General features: G+C 40.0%; 2 protein-coding genes across 6 annotated transcripts in view; one reads left to right on the top strand and one right to left on the bottom strand.

The window, feature by feature from the left end:
• Positions 1 to 18,873, bottom strand: part of SRBD1 (S1 RNA binding domain 1) — a 230,348-nt gene extending 211,475 nt beyond the window's left edge. For 4 of the 5 annotated variants that reach the window (XM_019943104.3, XM_019943105.3, XM_019943106.3 and 1 more), the window contains exons 1-4: positions 18,811 to 18,873; positions 13,617 to 13,696; positions 12,649 to 12,826; positions 5,963 to 6,349 (exon numbers count right to left, since the gene is read on the bottom strand). In XM_019943104.3, coding sequence (XP_019798663.3) covers positions 5,963 to 6,349; positions 12,649 to 12,826; positions 13,617 to 13,696; positions 18,811 to 18,861 — 696 coding nt within the window. In that variant the 5' untranslated portion in view covers positions 18,862 to 18,873. Of the gene's footprint in view, positions 1 to 5,962; positions 6,350 to 12,648; positions 12,827 to 13,616; positions 13,697 to 18,325; positions 18,345 to 18,810 lie in introns of those variants that run through there. The other variant, XM_019943108.3, reaches the window with a different exon arrangement.
• Positions 18,874 to 19,390: 517 nt separating this feature from the next.
• Positions 19,391 to 22,519, top strand: part of PRKCE (protein kinase C epsilon) — a 683,788-nt gene continuing 680,659 nt past the window's right edge. The window contains exon 1 of the transcript XR_012325843.1: positions 19,391 to 19,591. The gene's annotated coding sequence lies outside the window, so the exon portion shown is untranslated. The remainder of the gene's footprint in view (positions 19,592 to 22,519) is intronic.

Here is a 22,519-nt window from a genome sequence, read left to right as displayed (position 1 = left end):
GCTTGCTCCCAAATTTCACTGTCCTCACGGAATAAACGATCTAGAACGGAAGATAAAACATTAATATAAATAAGTACAAATAAAACAGAATACACCAGGGAATAAGTGGTATAACATCTTCAGAGAAGAGAACCATCTCCCTGGTGTAATCAAGGAAGGCTTGCTGCAGGGGCAGCATTTCAGCTGGCCCTTGAAAGGCCAGATTCTGAAAGATGGACATAAGACACGAAAATGACAAAAATGCTCATTATTTTGGAACTGAGTGATTGTTAGAACCCACGGGCTCCCACTATCCTAAACTAGTTCAGTGACTGTTAACTAAAAGGGGCCCAAGACAGCTAAGACTCCAGACCCACATCTGAAGTGTACCAGGTCCTGACAAATCCAGAAGCATCATATGTGTTGAGAGTGTATACTGCTGCTTATGAAAATTTGCTTCTTGAAATTAAGGATAATAAAACTACATACAAGCAGTCACAACTTTGGGGCCTCCAAATCATCCAATTTCTTCTGTCTTAATTTAGTCAAACATTTATTTTAGCTCATATTATATGCCAGTAACCATACTAAGCCAGTAATAAAATGTAAAAAGCCAAGTCCCTCTTGCCAAGAAGCTTATAAGCTAGAAAGAAGAAAGACACTCAAGTAGACAGTTAAAATACAGTGTGATCTGTACTCTGACAGAAGCATATACAGGCTCTTTGAGAGCACGTGGGAGGAAGAAACATCTACCTCTGCAGAAATTGAAAAGTAACAAGGGAATGAAGGTATCTCAGGCAGCCAAATGAGGGTAGGAATTCTAGGAAGAGAGAAGAGCATATCAAAAGCCACTGATGAGGAACCACTGCACATTTAAAAAAATTCCTATGTTCAGTAATGCTAAAATGTACAAGGTGTATTGAGATGAGTGAGAAATGGAAAAAGGGATGGAGCTAGATGGTGAATTCTAAAAAAAGTTTGAACTTTATCCTATACTTAATATCAAGCCACTCAATGACTGATCTGCTCATTACTTGATTTCAGCTGTTGAGTCAACCCCCCACCCTGTAAACTCCCTTGACATTTTATGAGTCAATGAGATTTGGGGACTAGAGTAGTGGTTCACAACATGTGATTCCCAAACCAGCAGCATAAGCATAATCAGGAAACATGTTAGAACTGTAACTTCTTGAGCCCCACCCCAGATCAACTGAATCAAAACCTCTAGGGTGGGGCCCAGCATCTGTGTTTTAGACAGATGAGGCAAACGCCAAAGAAACAGCTAAGCGTTAAAAGTAGAGATCAAACTTTAGGGATGGGCAGGGAACGACTAAAATTTTTACTTTTAAACTACTACTTATTTCAACTATTACACTTATTACTTTAATAATTTTTATAGTTAACTGGTGAATAGGAATGAGGGTAAAGTAAAAAGGAAGGCAGTCTCGATATTTTTTTCACCTCTAAGACTTAAATAGACAGACACTTTTTGTGACTGTTGTTGTTTTAAGCTAATACCTGTATAGGGCTTATTATGCTCTACACACTTTTACGTATTCAATATTAACTCATTTTACAGATACAAAAACTGAGACCCAAAGAAGTTAAGTAAATAGCCCAAAGTCCCACAAGCTATATTTCCTTTTCAGAAATTTGTGTGCAAAGCAAGATGATTTTCTTCAGCCACAAGTATCAATACAAATTAATCAAATCGCCTTACTTTTCCTCCTGAATCCAACTGCGATGAGACACGGTGCCTTCATACTGTCCTCTACTGTCTAAAACCTCCAACAAAATGGCCTTCTCCGCAAGTGGCATGAGAATTTCCTCCTTCAAAATCTATATTCCCATTTCCTCAGTTAAAAAAGGAAACTGCTGGGTATCAACAGCTAAACTATTGCCTTAATCATACAGGCAGCATTTTAAAAGAACTAGCATCTAAATTAAATGACACTCAAATGAGCAGATTGACAGATAATTTTTTATTTAAAATCAAACCAGCAACTGGACACCTCCCTTCTAAAACAGTTTTGATTACTGCTGTTCTCTTTTCCCTTACCTGTTCATTTTATTATACCACTTATTTTACCACACACATAAGCTTCCTTAAAGACTGCAAAAGGAAAAACTATGCTGTTAGAAGTCAGAAGAGTGGTTTTAGGCAAGGGGATGGAGGACTGAAAAAGTGTATGAAGGGATTGTAGGGGGCTGGTAATGTTCTGTTTCTTGATCTGAAAGCTTGTTACAATGGTCACAATTTTTATTTATTTATTTATTTTTGTGTGTGTGGTACGCAGGCCTCTCACTGCTGTGGCCTTTCCCATTGCAGAGCACAGGCTCCGGACGCGCAGGCTCAGTGGCCATGGCTCACGGGCCTAGCCGCTCCGCAGCATGTGGGATCCTCCCGGACCCGGGCACGAACCCATGTCCCCTGCATTGGCAGGCGGACTCTCAACCACTGCGCCACCAGGGAAGCCCTTTGGTTACAATTTTGAACATTCATGAGTTGCATATTTAAGTACAATTTTATATATATATATGCATATATGTATACATATATTTCAGAAAGTTTTTTTTAAGCCCATAATAAATACCACGAGCTAAATTATAAAAATAAAAAGGGCCAATACAATTTCTTTTCCTTAATCCCTCCTGGAACACACAGGTTGACCTAACGGATGGTGCATGCTTAGGTGTAGAAGTGCAACGAGAAAGCCAACTCAGAGACACCTGCCTCCTTCCTGTCCCTCTTCCTTCCCCTATACTTTCATCCCATGCTCTTCTTCACCTATATAATCCCACATCATCTTCTTGCAAGAATGGGGAAAATGGCTAATAAAGGGGTTTTTGCTTGCTTTTCTTCCCTAATTTAGCAAACATTACTAAGATATTCTATATGGCTACTCCACGCCCACCCCCCTCAAAATAAAGACACTACATAACAACAGTCACCACTTGGGAGCATTTAATTTTCTCAAAAACTGCTTGTAGCTAGTCACCTCTTAAACTTCTTACAAAGGTTATGGTACTCACAATATATTTGTGTAATGATAAAATACACTTTAACAAAAACTAGTTTCTAATGGCAACCACACATGTGTGGCTTGGGGGAAGGGCTGAAGTAGGTTGTTTCTCAAGGAGTCTGGTGATCGCCAAACCTGATTAGGAAATAGACACAAAGTGTGTTTCTACGTAAAGTCTACAAATAAATTAAGTATTGACAATGTAGTTTTCCCTCCCCAAACAAGACAGTGATATTCCTGAAAAAGCTGTGGACTTTTCAGAAATGAGAAACACACCTTGAAGAGAAAAAACATTTAGAGGATCGAAGTGTCATGGTGGGTAGGGTCCATGGGGAACAGCACACAAAATGAAGGAAATATAAATGACATTTCCCTCATGTTCAATTAGTAATAATAATTCCTATACAATTAATTTCCATTGACTATTTCTTACTAACTAGGAACTTGTTAGGACTTCCCCAAAGAACTTGGACATACATTTCATTTTGTGACAGATAAAATGCATACCACAGGCATTTCACTGACTCTGGTCCTCACTCAAATGTTCAAAGCCTTCCTGATTGTCTGACTTGGCATTGCTGACCCTCGCTCTTCTCAGCCCCTTTCCCCCTAACACCTGCCACTATTGTAAAACATGTTTGGAAGCAGGAATACAGTGCTAAGATAGAATGATTCTCTCTCCTGCTTATAGAGAATAAAAAGTATAGGACAGGAAGTCCACATACACTAAAAGACTTGTCTGTAAAAGTAACTCAAGGTTAGACAAGGATGACTGAATCTGGGTAAATTTTTTAAAAACCCAAACATGTAAATCACACCTAAAGTTCCCCAGGCAATTTCCCTAAACCGATCTAGAAAATGCTGAGCGTACTAGTTGTCCTCAGGGTGCTCAGCGAGGGCGGCAGCTGAGGCACCCGCTTCTCCCAACTCACAAGCAAGGAGTGCCACATTCTGAGTATAGGCTTGTTTGAGCCGTCAAAATCACTTTCAGTAAGGAGGAGGAGAAAAAATGCTTGGAATTGAACAGAAAGACAAGCACACCCATATTACCCAAATAGTATGGCCAAAGGCCATAAAAATAGTTCTAGGACCTGAAAACTTGCTTCCATTTGATATTCAAACAACACAACCATGGACACTGCTGCTACCGATTTACAAATGAAGCTTTTACTCCTGGCTGCTCTTCTTCTGCGACTCACCCTCTGGCAGTTGAGAACCTGTTCTCTCTGTACACTTCTCCCTCTTCACAAGCTAAAACTAATGGTAAATGAATTGTGGAGCTGTCATCTTCCACCTTCAATGAAGAAGCGGGGAAATCTGGTCTGTTGAGAGGAAATAACAACTCAGACAAACAGAGAAGGGGCAAAACTGGGTGATCATGAAACCTCTGAAAGAGAGAAAACTGAGAAAATGACTTCCTCGAGTCCTCAGTTTTCCAATTTTTGGTTCAAGGCCTTTAGGAGACTCGATCACACTTTGTCCCTTGCATCTCTGAAAGGACCCTGGTCCTTGGTAATAAACTCTTTTCTGCTTAAGCTCATTAGAAGCAGGTTTCTATTACTTGTAACCAAGAGACAGCTGGCAAAGGTAGCGTCATTTTCATCTCTTTCTCTGTTACACAGATTAGGAGATAGGGGTGTGAAGCAAAGTTTCATAAAATAAGTAGCCCTTGACTTCCTTTTGTAAAATTTATTTCCACAGTTCAAGCGATTTCCTGGGCTTTGAAAGCTTCCTCCCTCCCTCCCTCCTGCTCAGGGTCAGCTACTAAAGGTAGATCTATGTCAGAGGTAAGCTTAAAAGTAAAGGAGAAGAGAAGGGAAGTGGGACACATCCACCTGCCCCTGTAGGTCTGGACTGGAACCAAGGAGTCTGCCTGTTAAGAAAGGCTTCAGGGTGAATCTGATTCAGGCTGCCATGAACCAACCTTTTAAAACAATTCTTTGTAGGCCTAAATGAAAAAAGAAAAAGAAGGCATAGAAAGGAGCCTAATTATACTGTTTCTCCAGGAAACTCTGAACTGTTCAGGAACAAGAAGGAGAAGAAAGCTATGAGGCAACATTCTATTCCTTAATAAGTCAGAGAGAAGAAAAATCATAATTAAAAATTACTGGTCATGTTCAACTAATAGGTAATAGAAAAGGCAGCATGGATAAAAAGAAGTTCCTCTGAAAAAAAGGTAACACACAGACAATCCGAGACTGAGAAGCAGTATTACCCAGCAGAGACACTAAGCTCTAGAGCAGTAATTCACAGCAGAGGAAGGAGTACACATCAAATCACCATGGGACAGACAATAAGGAGGGAGGTTATCCCCATTTACACAGAGGGGCACTGCTATGATTAAGTTTGAACCATTCCCAGAGTGTTGGGACAGATAAAAGGTTGAGAATCACTGTTTAAGAGTCACTCTTCAGGTCTTCTCTACCATCCCCAAAGCCAGCCAAAGAAACTGGGAGAAATCCAATTTCTCCTGTATTAAGAAATATAATTATGGCAGCTCAAGTTAGAATTTGGATAAAATTTTCCTTTAAGAAATTACTAGGCCTTGTTCGTCATCTATTACAACATTACACTAAGAGTTAACAGACGTACTAATGGTCAATGACAATAACTTGCACTGCTTTTATAGGCAATATAGTCCAAGTGCAAAGCAAAAACTTAACAAGGAACTTAGGAGGGCCCAATCTGTTGATGCAATCTGTCTGTATAGGACATGTTCACTAGAACACCAAGGCGGAGATCTACCTTGCCTGAGGTCACAGCTTTTAGCTAAAGAACTGATGACAATAAGCAATAATACCAAACCGCATACCCAGGAAAGGAACCAGTGGGCAAAGCCTCCAGAGACCACTGGCAAAAGTGAAAAGAGAACTGAAAACTCCCAGCCCTTCCCTAGCCCCATCCCAGTCAAAAAGAAAGGAATCAAACAAATTGAAGTGACAGAAAGAGGCTGCACATACCTGTACTATGTCCCAGTTCATTTCCACCTCCTCCTTAATATTGTTGGCATTTGCTGGAAACCTGACAGGCTGCCCCTGAGGACACATTTCCGTCTTCACTTTCTTCAGAGGGGACTGACTGCATGTGAAGTCGTCTTCACTCTCCTCCTTCTTGCACCCACCTTCCCACGTGGCGCTTGTGGACGGTGTCTCTGTGCTGTTATTCCTGCTCTCTAAGCTGCTGGCTTTGTTGGTTTCTTCATCAGCTTTCAGCTTTTTGGTCCTCCGAGCTGAAGGTGACTGAGCTGAATTTTTCCGTTTCATCTTTGCTGTTTTCAGAGTTTGCACAGTCTCCAATTTATTTTTTCTGTCTTCCAAATCAACATCAGCAATAGGCACAGAGCTATCCTATCAAATCACAAAGAGATCACACAAGAATTAGATGATAAAAACCAATGGCTCTGGAATATTATTCAGCAATGCAAAGGCACAAACTGTAGACATACACAATAATTTGGAAGAATCTCAAGGAAATTATGTTGAGTGGAGGGAAAACACCAATCTCAAAAAGTTACATACTATATGATTGCATTTATACAATATTCCTGAAAAAATTAGTGGTTATTGGGGGTCAGAGATGGGGGTGGAGGTTGGGAGGGAGGTAGGTATGACAATAAAAGGGCAATACTAGGGATCCTTGTGATAGGACTGTCCTGCGTGGTGGACACACAGACCTACACATATTGTAAAATTGCACAGAACTAAATATACACATACACATACACACATATAAATGAATACAAATAAAACTGGAGAAATCTAAATAAGATCAGTGGATTTATCAATGTCAATATCCTAGCGTGATATTTAACTATAGTTTTACAAGATGTGACCATAGGGGTCAATGTGATAAAGGGTACATGATATCTCTCTGTATTATTTTCACAACTGCAGGTGAAGGTTTAATTTTTTTAAATAAGTGGAGAATAGGTGTACACCTGGCAGAAAAAACAAGATTTAAAACTTGCAAAAGTCAACACTTTAGAGGGAGAAGAGTAACACTCACAGGTTCATAAAACTCAACATGCTACACCTGCCACCAATTTACGCAGAAAGAGAACACAAAACATGGCAGGACAGCAGGGTAGTACCAGGCATTTCTCCTTAGTAAGAGGCTGCAGAGCAGTACATGCAGGTGTCCAAGGGCTACTCTCTGCACCACCCACCCCTCCCCCCAGGTGACAACTCAGGTGTGAAGCAATGACATCTGGCACTCATTTTGAGACTAGAGTAGTAAATAAGATACAGACCCTGCCCCACAGAGTTCACAATTTCACAAGCTAGCCTGTTTTTAGTTACCTAAGTGATGTAGATGGCACAAACTCAAACAAAAGAACTGCTCCCAAACTAAATTTCAGTCAATATTGAATTTTCTCTCCTATCAGATAATTTTCCATAATTACTGACTACTGAAAACACTGGGAACTATAATAAAGAGCACACCTCCTCCATCCTAATGCCCACCCACCACCACCTAACCTGGAAATGATATATAATACATTAAATAGCCCTCCAAGTATTACATTTTTAATTGGAACATAATAGATAAGAACAGAGGTATAAAAATAGAATGCCTCCTCAAGTCCATAAGAGTTGATAATAACCTGATCAAATTAATTGACATAGCTAAAGAATGTGTCAATCATACAGAGAGTTGTCAGCCCTAGAGGAACAGAAAAAGGAGAACTGTAGAAAGCAAATACAATCAGCATTCTAAGTAACATACAAAGAAGAGGAAAGGTTAGCAAACAGATTCTGAGTAATTTGCTCCCAATGGTTAAGACAGCCCTCCTGTGAGATGGATACATCAGATTACCTTAGACTCATGCAGTTAAAACATTCAGTTCTCATTGTGACAAGCACAGTACCTCGACCACAGAAGGGATTCAATAAACCCAAATGAATATTTATCTAATTCTCCTATTCGGAGCCCATGCTCATCAGGTAAATTTCTGACTATTATTTAATTCCCTACTTACTTCAGCCTCCAACGAGAGACAGTGCTAGTCATAAGAATTTAACTCCTTGCGACGGTTATATCAAACTATTAATTATTAAACCAGCACTCTGGTTTTATACACCACTCTTATGAGCATGGCTGATGTAAAAACACCCACGAGAGATATATTGGTTCCTGAAATGCTGACAAAATCATGTTCTTGACTTAGAAACCCAGTTCCATTACTTACTATCTGTGATCCATGAGCAAGTCACTTAACATCTCTCCCCTTGGCTTTCTGGTCTATAAAATCAGGATAATTAAAGCACCTGCCTCAAGGGATTGTTGTGAAGATTAAGTGATATCATGCAAATGCAGTGCTGAACATGTCACCGGGCTAACGGTAAGCAATCAAATATCTGCTGTTACCACCATCATTACCATGACTACCACACTCAGACTACCTCCCAGGAGAGGGAAAAGGAAGTAGATGAAGAAATAAAGAAAAAGTAAAATGACTAAAGGTGGGGGGTTTAAAGTAAGAGGGAAAAAAAGAAAAGCCAGCAGTCAAAAATTAGACACTTAAAGGTATCTTCTCTGGAGTCTTCAAGCAAAATATACCTAGGGTTTCTCAGTGTTGTTCATAGACCCCTGAGACCCTTTCAGGGGGTCTGCAAGGTCACAACTATTTTCATAATAATGCCAAGGCACTGTTTGACATTTCACTGATGGTGCAAGAGCAATGGCAGCAAAAAAACAAGGCAGTGGCACCAAGCTGTACTAGAAATCACTGTTCCCTTCACTGTCACACACTTGCAATAAAACAAGGTCAGCTTCACTTAAGAATGAAGCAGTAAAAGTTATTAATTTTTAAAATTTCAATCCTTGAAAGCACATCTTTTTCACAGTCTGTACTGAAATGTACATAAAGCACAAATGTACACATAAAGCACTTCTGCTGCAGGCCAATGCATACTGACGTGCAGTGGTTGTCTCACAGTAAATCAATTAGTGAACCAGTATTTTCCAAATGACCAACATATAACGTTACAAAATCATGCATAGGTAAAAGAGCCATTCAAACAACACAGACCAATGGATTTTAATGTAATAGAATATAGTATGGTTACAGATTCCACAATGAAACCTTTTAAACTACCACTTACTGAGTTTTGGTATAGTATAAAATAATATCTACAATTATCTGAAAAGGCTATTAAAACACCATTCCCTTTTCCAAATACACATCTGTGTGGAGGCTGGGATTTCTTTTTTATTTCAAATATCTTCTAGTAAATCAGACATAAAAGACATTTGCAAAAATGTAAAACAACGTCATTCTTATCATTAATTTTTTTGTTGTTTGGGGAAATATATACCTATTTTTCATTAAAACATGTTATTTGCATTAACATGTAATAGGATTATTATTTTTTTAATTGATGAATATTTTCTCATTTTTAATTTCTAATATGGTAAATATTTACAGATATAACCCAACTTAGCAAAAGTTCCTTGGGGTCCTCAGTACGTTCTAAAAGTGTAAAGGATTCCAAAGACCAAAAATTTTGAGAAAAGTGAATCCAAACATGTTTAGATCAAAACACAGATCAAAAACATATGGAAAGGGCTTCCCTGGTGGTGCAGTGGTTAAGAATCCGCCTGCCAATGCAGGGGACACAGGTTCGAGCCCTGGTCTGGGAAGAGCCCACATACCGCAGAGCAACTAAGCCCATGTGCCACAACAACTGAACCTGCACCCTAGAGCCCGTGAGCCTAAACTACTGAAGCTCACGCGCCGAGAGCCCGTGCTCCGCAGCAAGAGAAGCCCGTGCACCACAACAAAGAGTAGCCTCACTCGCTGCAACTAGAGAAAGCCTGTGTGCAGCAACGAAGACTCAATGCAGCCAAAAATAAAATAAACAAACAAACAAAAATATGGAAATAACTCTCCATTTTTAAAGCTTCTAAGATTCTACAGCCTTCCTCAGTGACATACTCAAGTTTAATAAGCTATGAAAATATTTTTCCTCCTTATATTTAACCTGAATCTTTGACACACTGAAAAATCACAGTTCATTATCTTTTGCCTTCATGGGTTTTTTAATCACTCTTAACATTTCAAATGGTAATTATGTAGCCTATAACTAAACCCAGAACTCCAGGAAGAATCTGACCATTCTTTTTGCTATCTCTGAAAGTCGTGAACTGTCTAGATCAAAAAAGTGGCTCACTGTAAATATCTTTACCAGTGGAATCAGTCAGCAGGCCTTGGCCTTGACCTTGTGTTGTATTGTGTGAGCTTGAAAGATAGCTGGAAAGGGATATGGAGTCAAGGGAAGGCTTCTTAAAAGTTAGATGTAAAACAGCATTTTATACTTTGTAGCAATTGAGGAAGAAAAGTTGACAAGAGAAAAGAAAGGAGATGACAGAGGGAACAGAGACCTTGCACAAGAGTGGATGAGATCTTAAGCCCAAGCGGCGAACCAATCCTTGGTAGGAGGAATGACATTTCCTCCATGGCAATAGGACAGAAGGTGAACACAAATATAGATAGCTTCGTCGTGAGAAAACTGGAAACTTCATATATTCTCAAATAAATAAAAGGCAATGTCATCAGCTGAGTGAGAGAAGAGAAAGGAATTCAGGAAGTTTAAGAAAAGAGAAAAGGGTGGAAAAACAAACCTGCTGAAGAAAAATAATGGGGTTACCAGATATTTCTGATGCAATTTTGAGGTCTGAGATTATGAATCTAAAGTAAAACAAATTAGGCCACTGGTGAGATTGTTTCCTGCAATGGTTAGCTGCTCAGTGCAGGCAGGAGAGGCTATGGCTCACCCAGTGCTGGGGTTTAATCAGCCATGTAGGATCGAATAAAAGAAGGGCAAAATGGTGAGACTATTCAATAAAAAGTGATTATGTAATCTAGGCTAGATTAGGTAGGAAAAGAAAAGGGCTGATGGACAATGACAGAGCCCTAGAGTCAAAGAATTAGGTAATGGATCTCAACTCTGGCTGTACATAAAAATCACATGAGGAGCTTTAAGAAAATAATACCACTGGTGCCAAGGCCTACCTCCAAAATTCTTTCCAGATTTAATTGGTTTGGAAAAGGGGCCTGGGCATTGGTTTTTTTTTTTTTTTTTTTTCAAGTTCCCTAGGCTGAGAACTACTGATGAGAAGTTGTGACAAATTTGCAAAATTACAGCAGTAAGGGCACCTGAGCAAGTAAGCTGGAAAAACAGGAAATGATGAGCTGATGGTACAAAAGTGAGATAGGAGGGAAAGAAATGTCAGCGGTAGCACAGTTTCTGGTCATGACAAGATTCAGGTTGAGCTCACGAGAGGTGTGGTGAAGGCAGAGAAGAAGAAAAAGGCACTGGAGGTGGGGAGGTTAAAGAACCAGGAACACAGGGTATTAGAAGGCTCATCCAAGTGGAGGAGGGTATCACTGAGAAGAGTGAAAGAAGATGCAGAGAGGAAGATACAAAGCAGGAGCTAAAGTCTTCAAAGAATGAAGAGGAATGGCCAATGGACTGGCAAATTACAGCAACATGGAGAGGAAGAGACTGAGTAATGATGGATTTTGTCTACAATGTTTGCTAACCATAGATTTTTAAATTATTAAGAGGCTACCAATTCTACCTCCACCCAAAACCAATTCTAGCTCCACCTAATTAGGGTTTTCAATTATTTTGTTTGGTGGTGGTTACACAAGAACAAGATGCCAAACCAATGAAATGAAATAGTCTAACATGCTCTATGTGCTTTGATTGAGCCAAAAAACTTGTGGAATATCTCTTAAGTGAGAGACTTTCTATGTGAATTCCCTTTTTCCCTTTAAAAGAAATATACATATACCAAGCACCATGGGAAGGATCAAGAAGTCACCATGACAAGGGTTCTTAAGCTGTATGCTCTTGAACCATACTTTAAAACTTATGTGTACATTTTACTGAAGAGAAGGTTCATAACTATAATCAAATTCTCAAAGGGTTTGTGACCCCAATACAAAGAACCCCGGAACTAAGAGATATTTCCTAATTAGGCAGTCAAGCTACTTTTAAGTGCAGCTATGCCATGCTCAACAAAACCTCCAAATTCTGCCAACAAGTCAATACTTTCTCAGCTATAGATAAAGCCTACCCACCCACCCACTAAAAGTGTGTTCAGTGAAAAGCTTGCATGCAAAGATGAAGAAACAGAGGTGCTGGCTGATAGGAGAAAAGATCGATTCAAATGTCCTATCCAAGGGTACAGCAAGGTACGATGTAATGTCCCCTCTATACACGATAAATGAGTCCCTGGGAAGTCACGCATCCACTGCATATTAAAAGAGTATTCTTTTAAATGAACTAGGGAAGCTGTTATTTAAAGGAATACCACAGTGAATGATTTTGGAAATGCATAATCCTTTCGGTACTGCAACAGAGCCTATAATTTATTGTTGTTGGTTTTTTTAATCCAGATTGGTGTAGCCACAGTGTTTGCTTACAGCACGATATACATATGTGCCAGTTGATAAATATTCCTTCTGCTCCAACACGGTGGATCTGATGGTAAATATTATTAAGGCCCCTGGCAGAAGGCACCATTGCCCTGCAGTTTTTGCCATTTACCTGCTTTGTCCTAATCCATGTAAGGAGAAAGTAGCATCACTAATTAGGAAGGCACAGCAGTGTTCCTTCTATCCAGCTAAAGCACCTACCAGCTCTTCCTTAACAGCCACACCTTCTGAGCCATCTTTGGTCTGTAGGGTGTTCTTCTTCACCCGTGGCGCCCTCTTCAGTTTGGATTCCTTGGAAACAGGCAGCTTACGGCTTCTGGGGACCTTCTTTTGGGGCTCCCAGGCACTATCCTCCTTGTCATCTTCAGAGGCAGATGATCTAAAAGTAAAACAATAGAAAAATTTCCAGAAAAAATGAAGCCAAATGTTAAAGGTGAAAAAGAGATATATGTTTTTTGAAAAAAGAATAAGGTAGAAGGCGTTTAATATAAAATGGAGTGATGTGAACACAGAATATGAAGAGATATTGCTAAGAACTAAAGCAAGAGAGTTGACCAGAAACACCCTCCAATACATTATAAATCACAGGTCTCCCTCCGTTCTCCTCTCACCTAACCAATACACGCACCTGTACACTCAAAACATAAGAAATCATGTATTACCTTAAGTAATAAGTGGGTCATGTCACACCATAGTCATAGTGAGGTTTTCCATTTTTAAACAGTGTCTAAAGACATTTTTGATTGTCCCAACTGAGGTGGGGGAGGGGATGCTATTGGCAACTAATGGGTAGAGACCAGGGATGCTACTAAACATCCCACAATGTAAAGAACAGTCCCTGTACCAAAGAATTATCTGGTCAATAGTGCTGAAGTTGAGAAACTGTGCTCTAAAGGAATATAACAAACTCCACTGCCCTCATGGACCTTATATTCTAGTGTATATATTTTATATTTAGTTGGTCACTTTCTCCTTGTTCAATAGTTTATCACCAACACCTAAACACAGCCTGGGACACAGCATGAGTTCAATAAATATTTGTTACATAAATGAATGAAAAAGACACAGCCTTCTTCAACACAAATGACTTCAGAAGTTAGTAAATGGCAGAATGCATCGCCTTAAAATACACATCATTCTCCCACCCCATATGAAACCAGTATGCTTACAACTCAGAGAAGGAAGAGAATTCATCTTTGGATACCACAGTCTGGACCTTCACTTTTGCTCTTCTTGGCAATGATGACATCTAAAAGAAGAAATACAACATGAAATCAGTGTGATTTAAATCACTGATCACTTATTTTCTCTACAAAATGATGTGCCATTCAAAACTAACACTCCAATACCTCTGCTGCTAGAAAATGTCACGGGGGAAAATGACAGTCATTCACAAGCCTAAACACTTGTTTCCCCTCCTATGTGGCTGCCAATTATAAGGGCAGCTAACAGCCTTCCCATGGTTTCAAAAGCCTGATGAGTATGGGCCATCTCTGGAAACATATAAGTTCCTGTAGGGTGAGAATTCTTCATTTTTTAGAATTATATGCTTGCATATACTGCAAGTATTATTTGATAATTTATCAGACAGCAAATTATAAAGTCCTTTATTAAACTCTATCTCAAAGACAAGAAATACCTTCCTTCTTCTTTATCTTCTACAGTATAAGTAGAGGCCCATCTACAAAGTTGGCAGTCAAATAAGCAATGCTGACTGACTGAATAAGCAGCCAGGCTATTCCTAAAACAAGATAATCTAGTCCCTTATAATAAAAGCTCACAATTTTTAAGTAAAATAATTAATCACAAATGCCACTAGAAAACATTTCCCAAATTCAAAGGCCCAGCTCTAAAAAAAACAACAAAAAAAAGGACTCAAATAACCAGAGACATCATACAATACAGGAAGTAAACAAATTTACTTTAGCTGATAAATTTTATTACCTAAAGACTGTATGTCAAACCATAAAAACTACATTAGACTCTGACATGCTTGTAAACCTTTAAACAAGTTCCTAAACCTGTCATATGTTACAATGCCTCCGTTCTAACTTCCACTTGGAGAAGGAACAAACACCTCACAGAAATACCAAAGTGGTTGTCACAAAAGGGAACATGTCTCCCTGGCAGCTATAGCTCAACTCAGTCCAGTGGGTGCAGAACTACTGGACAGGAGAGTGCCCAGAGGGAACCAGGACAACAAAAGAAGTAGACAGGATATTCTTCCATCTTTTCCTTCACCGCCTTTTCTGAATTTTATGTTTATCAAGGTCATCATTCCTCAAATAAGTGCTCCTAGATACTGATCATAAAGGAATGGATAATTTGTGATTTCTGTGTTGTACGTATTTTACCACAATAAAACAAAAACAGAAAGAGTAAGTCAGTGTATGATGGAGTGGCATTTCAATCAATTTTATTTATTCATTTATTTTTGGTTGCGCTGGGTCTCTGTTCCTGCGCGCAGGCTTTCTCTAGTTGCGGCGAGTGGGGGCTACTCTTCGTTGCGGTGCACGGGCTTCTTGTTGTGGCGCGGGGTCTTCTTGTCGTGGTGCGCATGTTTCTCATCGCAATGGCTTCTCTTGTTGCAGAGCACAGGCTCTAGGCGCACAGGCTTCAGTAGTTGTGGCTTGCGGGCTCTAGAGCGCAGGCTCAGTGGTTGTGGTGCACAGGCTTAGTTGCTCCAGGGCATGTGGGATCTTCCCGGACCAGGGATCAAACCGGTGTCCCCTGCGTTGGCAGTTGATTCTGAACCACTGTGCCACCAGGGAAGTCCAGAAATGAATTATTGAATAAGTAGTATTAAGACAAACAGCTATCCCTCTGGAGGAAAAGAAGTGTTTAATTCTTGCTGCCACACCATGAACTAAAATATATTCCACACTGACTAATGATTTAAATGTACCAAATAAAAGTACAGTACTACAAAAGGCAAAGAAGACTGTTTTGATAATTCTGAGTGGAGGTGGGAGAATTAAGGTTTTCCTAGGCATGACTCGAAATTCCAAAAGCCAAAAAGATTAGCAAATTTTACTATATAAAAATTAAAACCCCAAGTCAGCAGTGGGAGCATTTCAGAACCAAACCAATTTACTCTGCAGTATCCTCAAAAAAAAAAAAAAAATCACAGGACATGGTATCTGATACCTTGGAACTAAGGGTAAAGGGAGTCAGGGCTGGGTGTAAGCTGTCTGAAGCAAAGGAATATCTCTAGATGCCCTACTCCACTTCGTGCTATTAACAACTGCCCCAGGAAAAAGTCTGGAGGTTTATTCTCTGGAGAAGGTAAAATAAGTCTCTAGACTAGAGGACATGAAGTACAGTTGTGGACATGGGAACCATACAGGCTGAATGTTAAACTGAGATTCCCGGCCCCCTTCCCCCACTATGCTCCTAAAAAAGCCTCCTACCCTCCAGGGAGGAGCATGGGAAGATTCTTTGGAGAATCTGACCAGCCCAAGAATAAAAAGCTGAAGGTGCTAAGCTCCTCGACAAACAGCCCAACCAGATCATCCACTCCCATCACCCCCTTCTACATTACACCTGAATTCAGAACTTTCCCACTCAGACCACCATGCACCAATTCTAACTCCACACTTCAGCTTGAACAGAAATGTGTTATAAATAGGGGTAGACAAATCCTTGGGAAGCTCATAAAATTGTAATTAACCACTGGAGAAGACTTTCCTAAAACAAATATTTCCAAATGCTCCTTTATCAGGCACTCTGGAGGCAATGCTGCCATTAAGAGGTGAACTTGTCTTTTGACAAGTAGCAAAAACAATATGAATTTGAAAAAGGAGGTGGGAAAGGAGAATATGCATGAACACATAGGCCTATTTCTGGCAAATCAGTTTTAGAAAGAGTATATACAGAAGGTAAGGACTTAGAAATTCTTTCTTAAAAACTGTGTACCTATCTAGGTATACTCCCAGGGGTATGTATACTCCCAGGGGTATCCATACTCCAGTTTTACCACCAATGTTCTGGGAAGTGTCCATCTCCAATCCTCCCATGTTCTCTTATTTCCTATCATAGGATTTGTAGATTAACCAAAATTTAATCCATTTGCATGGTTTTAAATACTTGTATCACCTACATACTAACAAACCTAATACCTCCATCACAAATCTTACCTCTGAGATTCAGATTTACATAATAAACTGCCTGCCTATGAAACTATCTAGATGTTTCACAGTTATCCCAAATTTAACATATCCACAATGGAACTCCTGATAAACTATTCCTTGTCCTAAAACCCATTCGGATCTCAGTCTTTCCCATCTTTGTACATGGCACCACCATCCACCTAAGATGAATGGTTCTTTGCTAAGTTAGAACGTTGTTAAAATTTTAACAGTTTCATTGAGCTATAACTGACATACAATAAATTATTTGTGTTTAAAGTGTACAGATTTGATAAGTTTTGACATATGTATACTTATCTCCACCATCAAGATACTGAACATAACCATCATCCTCTAAAGTTTCACTTGCTAAACCAAAACCTTGCAAATCTGTTATTTCTTTCATCTCCCACATCCAGTCTGTAAGTAAGTCACATAAATTCTGCCTCCAAAATGTATCTTAAATCTTGATGATCTCCAGTGAGGCTTCAGTCCCAAACGCTTCTCATCTAGACTACTGTAATAGCCTCTTAACTGGCCTCCCTGCTTCCACTCCTGCTCCTAAAACTCATCCTCCACAAACCCATTCAATCTAACATTTAGAAAATGCTTTAAAACCATTCAATGACTTCCTATTCCATCCTCCATTTAAGAGTCAAATCATATTTTTTACCACAGCCTTCTAGAACGCCTTGAAGAAGTGACCACTGCCTACCTTTCTAACCACATTTACCACTCCCTGTAGCTCCTCAGCCATAGTCACAACATTCTTTCAGTCCGTGTAACAAGCGTGATCCTTCCCCACCCCAGGTTCCCTCTGCCGGGAGCACTATTCCCCCTGCTCATCAATAGGCTGGCTCCTTCTCAGCGCTTAGATCTCAATATTTTAGGCCTAACATGCATTTCTCAGATAAAGTATTATTATAGGACACTATTTATTTCCTTTATACAGTACTATGTAACATAATCTATAATTATCCTTGTTCATTGTCTGCATTCCCCACGTTTACTTCATGGCGGTAAGCACCACAAAGTTTGAAGAAACCACATTTGTCTTTTTCACTTCTGTATCACATGGAGCCTGGCACTTAATAGCTGCTCTATAACTATTTTCAAATGAACATAAGAATATATATATATAAATAGTCTCTACACAGGAATATACATTTTTTTCCCCAGCACTATTAGGCAACATCACACATGGCACTCATTGCTTTCTTGAAAAAGTGATGGTACAAGAGAACATCCCTATTGTTAGTGGCTTGAGATTTTCACTCCTCCAAGCTCTCTTATCTCTGTGGGTACGAAAGCTGACTCAGAATCAATAACTTGGAGGTTGCTATGATGTTACTGAGAGGAGGCACCAAGCCAGGGCAAGTGAAAAGCGGAGGAGAGGCTGGAAAGACCTGCACACACACAAATATTACATTAAAATTGTGAAAACAACAATTAGATAACTTAAAGGAAAACAGGGGGAACAACTTTTTAAGAGGCACCTAAAGAAGTTTCCCTGTGTACCAACAAAAGTCCTTGGAATGTCAGCACAGATCCCTAACTTAGTAATAAAAATAAAATACTAGAGCTGGAAAGAGCCTCAGAAATCAGACAGTCCTGCTATTCTCTTTTATGAATAAGAAGCCTGAGATCCAGTGAAGTGATATGGTTTACTCAAAGGGAAGATCTATGTGGCATAAGGACCAGAACCCAGAGCCCCAAACACAAAGCCTAGGCTCGTTTCCCATTGCACATACATTATATTTATGACATGCTGGCGAATGGGAGGCTCGAGAAGAGGTGCCTGGAGTGTTCCCATTCGTTCCTTTCCTCTACAGTTATTCAGTACCTCCTACGCGCCAGGCACACTACTGAGGATGCAGCTGATTCTGCCAGGGCCATGATCTGATAGTGAAAAGGGCGCTTCCTCCCCCATCTCCGATTTGAGGTTTGAAAACAATCTAGGTCTGCCCGGGCTTTCCCACGTCTGCCCCTTTGCGCTAAGAGCTTGTCTGAGAAGACGCGCCAGGTGACACGCGGCAGGTAGGAGGGGTTTTCGAGGGTACGGTATGAGATACAGACTGCAGACAGTAAACTGTAATGAAACTTCTCACTTTAAAAAGGGATGTTATTTCCCAAATGAGCGCTCAGAACTTTCTTAATGGCCCCAAAAATACCGGAGCCCGGACGCCGGGCTCCCGCGAGCCCGCAGGAAGACCGCCAAGGCGGACGCTCAGCTCACCTTCCCGCCCGGCGTGTCAGAAGGCCCGGGATTCTGTGTGTGCGACCACATCTTCCGGTTCCCGCCGGAAGTTTTTCAAACGCCGGAAGTCCCGCCTGGTTTTTCCCTGACTCGCTGCATAGGCGCGCAGCTCCCGGAGAGGGGTGGAGCCGAGCCAAGCGGAGGCGGAACTAGAGCGAGGATCCCGTGGGACCCGCCCGTCGGCTGGGGGCGGAGCTCCATTTACCCACATCCGGCGGAGGGGGTCGTGAGGTTCTTGAAAAGGTCGACGGCTTCCCAGTTTTATTTCTTTATCTTCTGTTAATCTGCTTTGCTTGTATTTTCTTCTCTTTTAAGTTTAATCAAGAATGTTTCTGTTTATTGCATTATTTGTAATTTGCAAATGTGGAAAAACGAAAAACAATCAAGCTTTATTCTAACGTCAATCTTAAATGTCAGTAATTAACTTCCCTAAGGGTGTTTCCTAAACCCTGAGGTAAAGGTTTGCTCGAGGCTTATGGAACTATCCCAGTTTTGCCTCTTCTGTTAAGCCCTCACGCAGCCCCTGAGGTTTATGGGAGAGTTTAGCCCTAGAGTCATTACTGTCTTACGTTGGTCTCTCAGGCAGCTTGGGGGAGGCTTCCATCAAGATGTCGGAATAGAAGGACAGGGGAGATCACCTCCTCTCACGGGTACATCAAAAATACATCTGCATCTGAAACAATTCTCACAGAATACCTGCTGAACGCTGGCAAAACAGCTCAAACACTCCAAATCACAAGAAAGATCTCCACGTGACCAGGTAGGACAAAAGAAAAAAAAAAAGGAATCTCAGGCAGCTTGGTACACTGCCAAACACACTGACTGGGAAACCCGGTTTTCTCAGGAACTTACTCGTGCTCTGGGCAAATACTTTATGTCTTTGGATTTATTTCCACGGCCTACCCCTCCATCTCACTCCTTACCTGATAAGGTACCCCGCACATATTAGTGGTGAATATTCACTGAATTAATTTACTTGAGGCAAATGCAGGTCCCAGTTACCTAACCTTTTGGGGCAAGAATGGAAAAATCCATTTCATTTTTAGATTCTTGAAAAGTGCTGTGTCTTAAGTCCTGATAACCTAGTAACCTAGGTGAGCTATCCTCCATATCCAGCAGTTCCATTTCCCTTCCCAGAAAACAAAAATAGCCCCTACTTATTATCTTGATGAGGCCAAGTATCTCAACCCCACTTCCATACTCAAAGCCCCACTTTTTTTCACTAACGGAACTTAAAAGCTATTATAAAGGTCTCCCAAACAATTCTTCTTTCACTTTCCCTTTAATATATTTTCTCAAAATCAGTTCTCATTAGAAATGAAAAATGACTTGTTTTTTGGTGTTGTGTTTTTTACAAAGTACATTAAACTCTAAGCGCCAAAGAAATTAGATTGTAAAATTAGGGAAATAAGGCTGCTGTTAGTCTAGATTAGAATTTAGCAAATCAAAACCCCATGGATTCGTTTTAGAAGACTCTAAAGAGCAGCTTTCCATGCTACTGAATCATTTCCAGGAACTCTTAAGTGCTGAAGAGCTGAGCAAGCTATTGAAATGGCCCTTTGGGTGCTACAGATTCACCCACAATGAACATAAATTTTATTGGCTAATTTTTGCAATGGGGAGGAAAACAGGACCCCTTAACCTTATTAAGGTCTCTTTGTCTATATCTAAGATCCTTGGTGATAAGGATCCATTTCTGAGATTGATTAGGGATTTGTTTTTTCTTTCTTAATTTGCAGCCTTATGTTGCGTTTTGCAATGGTTGCAGTAGATCTGCAACTCTGCTGCAATCAGTCTGCTCCACAATTTCTAGTTCTGAAGGAATTCTAGAGAACACATTATAGTTCAGGATATGGGGAAGTGAAACCAGGTCATAATAATCAACAACAACAATTTACAATTTATCATTCACCTACTTTTGATGTCGAAGTGTGCTACGTAGGTTTAAGGTACAGGTGGGTAAAGTTTAACCAATATTCTACAAAATCTTTTGACAAAATTCCTGTCCTGAAGGAATTTTCAAATAAGACTGGGGACTAGATACAGCCACAAGAGACAGAGACTCAGACAAGACAGTCTAGATTCAAGGACTAGGTTGTACATGGGAGTAGCCACATTACCAGTGAGAACAAGAGTAGGGCCTGGCCAGCGTAGTGTTGGACCTTGATTCCCCTCTCCTCTACCAGGGAGAATTGTCTTTCAACTGAGGAAGAAAAAAGATTAGTAAGCTAAAGTAAATAACCTGGTGAGGTTTTAGACATCAGACACCTGGGGAAAATAAAAGCTAGGGCAGTATCTTCCAAAATTAATGTAGGTAGTGACCTACTCCAAAGGCAAGTAAGGTTGTCCAGAACATATTTCCCTTAGAATTTTGCAAGAAAGCTACTCCCACTAAAATATGTCAAGGGAAATTTGTAATCACTAGGTATAAACCAGACTCCAGGGCAAAAACTGTCTTTTCTCTCTAGAACCTTGCCCAGTCTCTTGTTTACCTTTGGATCTTAAGTGCTGAATTCTGAGAAATTCATGGGTTTAGACTTACAGCCTGGAATAATCTGAACACCAGCCTGAGACTAATGCAGTAGAGTTTGGGAGTAATGAAAACATGTTTTGGATTTTCTTGGAGGTTATTTATTTTATTGCTCCAAAGCAAATAGCCCTTTGTATGCTATTCATTGGTATGTATTACTGTAATAATAATAGTAATAACTTACAGTCATTCCTCATCTACGACGTGCCAGGTGCTAAATTAATGTTTTTACATGTATTTGTGTATTTAACTCATATCAGCTCAGTGAGATGTTGCTATTATCCTCTTTTATGAAATGAGAAGGCCAAGGTATAGATAAGTTAAATAACTCTTCCAAAGTCACATCAACTATTAAATTGCAGATCTGGGATTCAAACCCAGTGATCTGCCTTACTCCAAATCTAGAACTCTTAAAGACATCCATATACTACCACCAACTTGAAGCAAGTTCTTTTCTTTCTCCATGATGGTGGCCAGTGTAAGACTCAAAATCCTTGAGATGCTCAAGAACCATTGAATCTCTAAATGTACTAAATAAAGTACTATCCACCCACTTAAAACATAGCAAGGCCATTTTCCCTATTGACTTCAAACTAATTTACGTTCCATGAGAACAAAAATTTTTAATATAGATGCAACTGTTTCACCCACTAAATTGTAAGATATTTGGATCTAAGTCCTGGAACTAAGTCTTAATCATTTTAGTCTCCCCGTCTCCAATTTCTCCTTCCACCCACACAGTGTCTAATAATACGTTACAAATAATACGTACCCAATAAAATAGTAGACTAGCTCTTGGACCCAAGAATGTGCCTGGAGTAAAGAAAAATCCTTCCTTGTACTAGAAAAGTAATCTAAAGCTCCTGCCACACAGAAGGGGGGGTTACCATTTTAAAAATCAAGTGTACTTTTGGAAATTCAAACATTTTGTCACTTAAGAGTCAATCACTTAGCAAAGGCAAAAAAGTCTGTTTCAGATTAGAGGATGTACAAATTGAAACTGAGCCCTATTTCATAAATGTGTGTGTTACCTCCTGCCCATCCACTTTCCCACTATCAGAAGCTCTCATTCCTAAACACTACAACTCATTGGCTTCAATGAGCTTCCCTCAGTAACTCAGCCAGGAATATGGAGGATTTTCTGCAAAATCTAAGACA

This window comes from Tursiops truncatus, chromosome 14 (assembly GCF_011762595.2).
Source record: "Tursiops truncatus isolate mTurTru1 chromosome 14, mTurTru1.mat.Y, whole genome shotgun sequence".
Classification (NCBI taxonomy): Eukaryota; Metazoa; Chordata; class Mammalia; order Artiodactyla; family Delphinidae; genus Tursiops; species Tursiops truncatus.
Note: the sequence above shows the minus strand (reverse complement) of the source record. Positions and strands in the feature narration are given on the sequence as shown.